This window comes from Salarias fasciatus, chromosome 11 (assembly GCF_902148845.1).
Source record: "Salarias fasciatus chromosome 11, fSalaFa1.1, whole genome shotgun sequence".
Classification (NCBI taxonomy): Eukaryota; Metazoa; Chordata; class Actinopteri; order Blenniiformes; family Blenniidae; genus Salarias; species Salarias fasciatus.
Window position 1 is genome coordinate 23,308,316 of NC_043755.1, and position 7,343 is coordinate 23,315,658.

The 7,343-nt window shown below is 43.7% G+C and overlaps 1 protein-coding gene across 1 annotated transcript; it reads left to right on the top strand.

Moving 5' to 3' along the window:
- Nucleotides 1–5,778: 5,778 nt before the first annotated feature.
- LOC115396528 (dynein regulatory complex subunit 4-like) lies at nucleotides 5,779–7,076 on the top strand. Its single transcript, XM_030102432.1, has 2 exons — nucleotides 5,779–6,279; nucleotides 6,363–7,076. The coding sequence occupies exons 1-2, from the start codon at nucleotides 5,779–5,781 to the stop codon at nucleotides 7,074–7,076; spliced, it is 1,215 nt and encodes a 404-aa protein (XP_029958292.1).
- Nucleotides 7,077–7,343: the final 267 nt, after the last annotated feature.

The window sequence follows — 7,343 nt, forward strand, 5'->3', positions numbered from 1 at the left end:
TCCCTCCAGCTCCGTGTGGGGCTGCATTTCCACTCTCCCTCATTTATTCCTTCTGTTGCACATTTTGAAAGGCTCCACTTGTGGTTCAGTGGGTTTCTTCCTGTTCAAAGTGAATTTTCCTTTCCGCTGTCTCCCCTGCTTGCTCATGTGGAATTGTTTGTTTTTCTCTGCAGTAGTACCTTGAGATGATGGTGTAGTGTTTGGTGCTATAGAAAGGAAACTGAATTGAACTGAACTTGGAAGCGACAACTGAAGTGTTGTTTTTCCTGAAGATACCTTTCAGTAGTGTACCGTCCCTCAGACCTCTCGTGAAGCTGCTGGTCCTTCATATATTTTTACTGTATATGTCTGTAAATCTGTTGTCTGGTGAAGCATTTCCTGGTCCTGCTCCTGAAGCTCCAGCAGTCCTGAGAACAGCCGCTGGTCTGGTGTGTGGGCTGAAAGCTGCTGCTGTACGTCAACCTCCAGCTGGACTGTTTCCTATGGATTAGACGATTTGTAGAAACGTCCTCTCCCTCTGTCAGCCTGCGAGAGGCTCCAGTCTGAGCCAAACCACCACAGAAATAATATGTTTCAAAGGAAACACTGATTTTTAAATCAATTTAGAGACGTGACTTAACCGTGGATCAAGTGATCATCTGTGGTCATCTACGTCCGGATGTGGTCCCAGATGTTAGCCTGGAGGTGTCAGAGAGCAGCGGCCCACAGCCTCTTCTGCATCAGCCGTTTAAAGCAACATCGTTTTTCTGCAAGCAAGCAGGACAAGGGCATAACAGTAAAGAGTTTTTTTAATTTAAAACTCAATGCATTCACTACGCTGTGGAACACCGACAAATAATATTGTAGCATTTAGGGCTGGACGATATGGCCAACAAATTTATCATGATATAGTTCATAATTTCGGTCGATACGATATAATTCCGATATCGATATAAATGATACAAAGCTTCAGAAAAACTGTTAAGAATCATGTACACAATGTACTACCTGTAAAACTAGAAATTATCTATCCAGGAAGCTCCTCCAGTATAAAATTTTAGAAATAAAAACTACAATTAATTGTAGTTTACCTTTTATTGAAGAAATATGAAATCACTGTCAAATAAACGTAAGTTTCACCTTTCTCAATATAAATAGCTTTAACTTTACACTTAAATACAGTTATGTTATTGTTATAGATTCAAACTAAGGTGCTTCAACCAGGAAGAAAAATAAAAGTGTTCAGAATTACTGCAATAAACAGAAAAAAGAGTGAACAACTACAAACATAAATATTACTGGGACAGGGAATTGAAATAACTGCCATACACTCACCTTTTCAATATTAATAGCTTTAACTTTTAAACTACGACACAGTTTTTCTTATAGATTTAAAGAAAGGTGCTTCAACCAGGAAGAAAAATAAAAGTGCTCAGAATTACTAAGGTTAAGTACAGAATTACTTAAAGGAATACTCCGAAGATTTTGGACCCACGCCCTATCCCGATCCCGATATCCCGCTGTGGAAGGATATACCAGGCGCGCAGCGGCTGAGTCTATGGCTTCTACTGCTGTGCTCCGGTATATCCTTCCGCGAAGCACTGCACATACACAGGTCTGTGTGTATCAAAACATTATTTTAACGGATTGAAAAAAAAAACACGTCTTTTAAAAAGTTTTATAACCATTCAGATTTACTTTGTGTGCTAATATGCCGTCCGCGGACCACTGGAAGGAGTATTTTGTTCACTTTTGTCAGTCCGGCTCTGTTTCCTCTTCACCTGCCGTAGTTGAGCTAAGCTAACTGCGATGCTAACAGCTGTTAGCCAGCCGCTGGACGAACAGACACAAAAAAGGTATTTATGAGCTTATCTCACTTTGTAAATGATCGGGATAGGGTGTGGGTCCAAAATCTTCGGAGTTTTCTTTAAAAGTTGTGGTGATTATGATGACACTGCAGTGACTCCCTGTACTGTTTTTTTTTTTGTGGTAGTTGTCTTCACTGTTGCAGTGTCTTGTAAATTGTAGACGGTCCCTTAACCCTGCAACACTACGGCTACCCATAGAAATCAGTATTGTTTCTGATGCTTGATAGACAGACACTTTTAATAAGAATGAGCTTGTAGCATGTCGTCCACCTCACAATGATGGGATGGAGACGCCCTTTGCATGTTACTGACATTTTGTTAAAGAGTTATTGAGACCAAAAGTCCGCATCTGTCAATATGCCGCTAACGTCAATGGACAGTTCAGTGAATGATATACCTAATTCGTAGCCACGAATTAATATTTCGTGTGCACGATTTATTATTTTGTGGCCACAAATTAGCTTGTAGAAGCTTGTTCAGTCACGTTTACATCACGAGTTCTCATTTTGGAGCTCAAACTTACCTCGGAAGAGCTTAGCTTGTAGCCTGAGCTGAGGACAGCCAGCTGTGGTGTGTGCGGAGTAGTGATCACTCTCTTGCGGCGCTTTCTGTTCGGCTTGAATCAGCGGCGCCGTGAACAGCAGTTAATAATTGTGAAACGCATACTGTAATGCACTATATCGAAAATTTGTTTAAAATTCATATCACCGTTATTGAATAAAAATATACCGCGGTATATATTGCTATTGAAATTTTGTCCAGCCCTAGCAGCATTACGACATTGAAGCAAATACTGGGAACTACTTTTTCTTTTGAAATCACTACGCCCAGACGCCATATTTAGTAAGTAGTTCCGTCTCAGCAATCTTCACAAAAACAACTCAATCTCGTAATTTTGCATTAATATTTCACAGCGTAGTGAATGTGCGGATTATAACGTGTCCACCAAAGTGTTTTGGGGTTGTTGGATTGTGTTTTGATGAGTTTGACGAGGGGAAGCAAATATAACACCCACTTCCATTGTGTCCGCTGCGAAGCCTCACCTCTGAATAAACAACAGCTCGCCCTCACAGAAACAGTAAGTATGCTGTTCGAAATGACTAAGGAATTGTGTTAAATGGGCCAATTTGCCCAAAATGTTGAAGTATCCCTTTAACTGTGTTTCTTAATAGCAGTCGTTAAAAAAGGAAGGCCTATCCTCCGTCTCACACACACACACACACACACGCACAGTCTCGTATTTCTATCCTTGTGGGGACCGTCCATTGACTCCCATTCACGTCTAGCCCCTAACCCTGACCCTTACCCTAACCCTAACCCACACCACAATAAAGCCTAACCCTAAAGAAATGTTTTTGCACTTTTACTTTTTTCAGTAACAACAACATGGTCAAGAAAACACTGTTTCTCCTACTTAGGACCGGAAAAAGGTCCCCACAAGGCACGTTGTTTCACGTTTTGCTATCCTTGTGGGGACATTTGGCCCCCACAAGGATAGAAATACGAGAACACACACACACACACACACACACACACACACACACACACACACACACACACACACACACACACACACACACACACACACACACACACACACACACAACAATACAACATAAGCTTTAAAATGGAGACCTAAAACACTATGGAAGATTCGTCTATTCACTAAAAAGCCTTTTCCTGTAAACACACACACACACGCGAGCACACAGACACACACACACACACAGACACAGACACACACACACACACACACAGGTAGAGATGTTACAACAATGTCATTTGCTGAGGGAATCATTTTACGGCTCCTCCATGGTGCTGCAGTCTCGTTATATGTCGACGACTTCACGTCTTTCCGTGTGTGTCGTCATGCATCCTATTGGAATTACGATTGCATCATTTTCAATCAATTCAGCCTCTGAGAACAGTTCTGTGGTTAAATGAAAGTGGAAGATGTAACGATTCCCGAAAGATTAGACCCTCCAGGCATCGGATGAGGTTCAAAATGTCATTCTTTCCTGGAAAGTGAGGCTTTAAATGCACAGAGCATTAGTGTGAAACAACTGCAGGAACCCAAATGCTTAGAGAGCAAAGTGGAGGGAAGAAACATTCAGACTGACAGGAGGAAGTGATGCTGGAGAGCAGCCGGCCTGCCAGGGAAATGGGATGATTGGAAAACACAGAAAGAGGCCGGCTGGTTGTGAAGCCGGAGGGGAAAGAAATCACGGCCGGACAATGAAGGTCTCATGGCGGTCGGAGCTGAAATGAAAGACAGAAACGGAGGTGATTGCCGGCACGGTGGAGAAAACTGGGCTTTCAGAGTTTTTCCTCTTTCGCTCCCCGATTCTCTGTATTCCATGTGATCAGGGAGCTGTTACAGTGAGGGCTGCTTCTTTGTTCCGTCACCTTTTGCTGGCCTCTCCTTTGTTACTTTGCTGGTTCTGAGATGTTCTTTTTTCTGTAAACACTCTTCATGGAATAGGAAACTGTGAGTGAAAGGGAAAGTGTGCACAGTGTGTGTTTGAGGCACAAGATGTTTGGGGCATTGTACCTTATTGGGCTACTTTAGTGAAGCCGGGTTTTCGTGAAGCGCCTGTAAAGAACGTCCACTCCAGGAGACGGCTGGACTGCGCCTCCCTGGAAGGATGGCTGCACAGCCGTCGCTCCAGCCCTCTGCTGCTCACTCACTGCATTTCCTCCTCTCTCTTCATGTCTGTGGCTTTTTAAAATGCTGTTCTCAGAGTGAGGCAGAAACAGGACAATAAGTCGGCTCTGTAGGGAAACACTCCTGCTGAAAGTCAAATGAATGACTCCGGTTGAGACAGCCGTACTTAGACATTTCACACCTGAAAGAAGCTGCTCACCTTTCATCAAGATTCTGTGTGTACAACCTTTGAAACGATTTTTGTGTTTTCACCTCAGAAAAGATTCAACGTGGCAACATTTTGAAAAGAATGTCTGTTTACATGGCAACGGCAGAAACACCAAAAACGATGCTGTTGCATGACGAGCCACAAGATGGTGCTGCTGGCTGTTTATGTAATGAGACCGCACACACACACACACACACACACACACACACACACACACACACACACACACACACACACACAGAACATAATCATTAAAATTAATGCCTGAAACACTAGGAAAGATTCATCTTTTCACTAGAAAACCTTTTCCTGTAAATGTTCCAGTGAAACTCTTCTTAGTGGTCAAACCACAACACTTGGTTTGCCAAAAAGACTATGTCATAATTTTGTTGGCTCATTTCTACACACATTAGAGTGGAGTTATTGATTGTATGATACAGTGCAACATGATCGGTGCTGTCAGTTGATCAAAATGTTTTAATCACATGTTTGCAAATTACCATTTATCACACGAAAATGTGCACAATGCATGGAAATACGAATTATTGGAGTTCCGTCTGTCCATTCTGATCTGCATAATGCACAGCTTGATTTATTGAATCCATCTAATTAATGCACAGCTGAGGGTGTGTTGTGAGGCGGTGCCAGGCTGCAGGGACAGAATGCAGAAACACTGGATACCATCATTAACGAAGGAAATAACACACAGATGAGCACAGAAGGGAATAAACTAATCAAACCAAGCAGTTTCACAAGTGCTGACAACAATGAGGGTGATGATGATGAGCATTCACACAATAAAGATTTGGAATGTAAAGGTGTGAATGCCTCAGCAGATGGAAACTAGCTTGAAACAGCAGAAATAGCAGATGGAAACTAGTGCGGAAATTGTGGCTTTGTGCCTGCCACGGTAACCAAGTGGCTTGATCTCCGTTGCCATGGTAACCAAGTGGCTCTGATCTCGTTCCCCATTCATTTCGATGGGGAAAAAAAATCACTGTTTTTTTAAGTTTTCTCTTTTATTTTGACACAGAACGCCAAGAAAAGTCATAGCAGAAATGCCTCTGAAGCAGAGGAGAAGCAAGGCGAGCTCCCAGTCCTCTGCAGTGGTGGACGGACTCTCCACGAAGGACATGTCCAAGGACCAGCTGTGGGAGCAGGCCATCCTGCTGCAGGAGGAGCTGGCTCGAGTCCGTGAGGAGAAGACCAACTTCAAGCTGGAGCGGGATAAGAACTTGGACTTATGGGAGATCAGCAAGAAGAGTTTAGAGGGGGCGGAGGTCCAGCTGAGGAACAAGGGATGGGAGAAGGAGGAGGCTAAGAAGCACCATTGCCAGGAGACCTCCACCTGCGAGAAAAAACGGAAACACGTCCAGCTGGAGCAGCACGACGCCGTCACCAAGCTGAAGCTGGACATGGCGACTGAAGCCTCCGGGTTCCAGAATCAACACAACGAGTCCGAGTTGGAACTCCGCAGACACATTCAAGACCTGAAGACGGAGCGCAGGGAGAAGATGTCTCACAACAAAATGCGGCTTAGTGCCTGCCACGTTAACCAAGTAGGTTTGATCTCCTTCCCCTTTCATTTCAATAGGAAAAAAAATTGCCGTTTTTTCAAAGTTTTCTCTTTTATTTTTACAAGGAAAACGCCGAGAAAACTCATAGGCAGGCACAAAGAATAATGGAGCTGAACAAGGGGTACGAGCACCAGATGCAAGAGATGGGGAAAATATCCAATGAGCGAATGTGTTCTCTGATTACAATGGAGGAGAAGAAGACGAGGGAGGAGCTGGAGGAGGTGGATGAGAGGATGAGGCTTCGTGTATTGGAGGTGAAGAAGGAGAACGACCAAAAGCTGCAGGATGTCTATGAATATCAGACCATGGTGATGAAAGTCTCTAAGCTGAAGGAAGAAGAGCAGCAGGTGCAGAAGGACAACGAGAGACTAGACAGGAAGCTGAGCGCTGCCAGGCAGGAGCGCAAAAGACTGACTGATTGTGTGAGAGACTTACAACTCAAAGGCCCCGAGCTGCAAAAACAACTGCAACAACTCCAGGCTGAAGATGCTAGGAGTCGAGCTCATGGAAAGTCTATCAACAAGGAGATCAGAGATCGGACAGTGAAGAATGAACTGCTGCGGCAGGCCGTCGAAAAGGTGCAGCTGGAGTGTGATGAGCTGCTCAGGTCTCAGCAGTCTCAGATGTTAGAGCTTCAGGAACGCCGCACTCTGAAGGAGATGCTGCTAAACAACAAGATCTCCTGTCTCACACACACACTGCAGCGGCTGCAGATGGACCTGAGAGAAGCGGCAGGAGCAGCAGCAGCAAGAGGAGGAACAGTTCCAGAGAATCTTTAGAGAGGACTGAGACCACCGACACATTCCATACCATGTCCAAGTTATTGATCACGGCTTTTGATTGGTAAAATAGATAAATTATACTGAAAAGAAAAAGTTGAAAAAACTTTAAAAAGTTTGCAAAATGCTGCAAAAAGTTGAAGAAACTTGAAAAAGTTTGAAAACACTGCAAAAAGTTGAAAAGAGTAGAAAAAGGTTGTGAAAGTTTGAAAACACTGCAAAAAGTTTAAAACTACGGTGACCCTGAGGTGCAAAGCACAACGGCAA

Coding starts and splice junctions, on each gene's coding strand:
- LOC115396528 (XM_030102432.1), top strand. CDS start 5,779: ATGCCTCTGAAGCAGAGGAGAAGCAAGGCGAGCTCCCAGTCCTCTGCA. Junction 6,280..6,362: donor GTGCCTGCCACGTTAACCAA/GTAGGTTTGATC, acceptor TATTTTTACAAG/GAAAACGCCGAGAAAACTCA.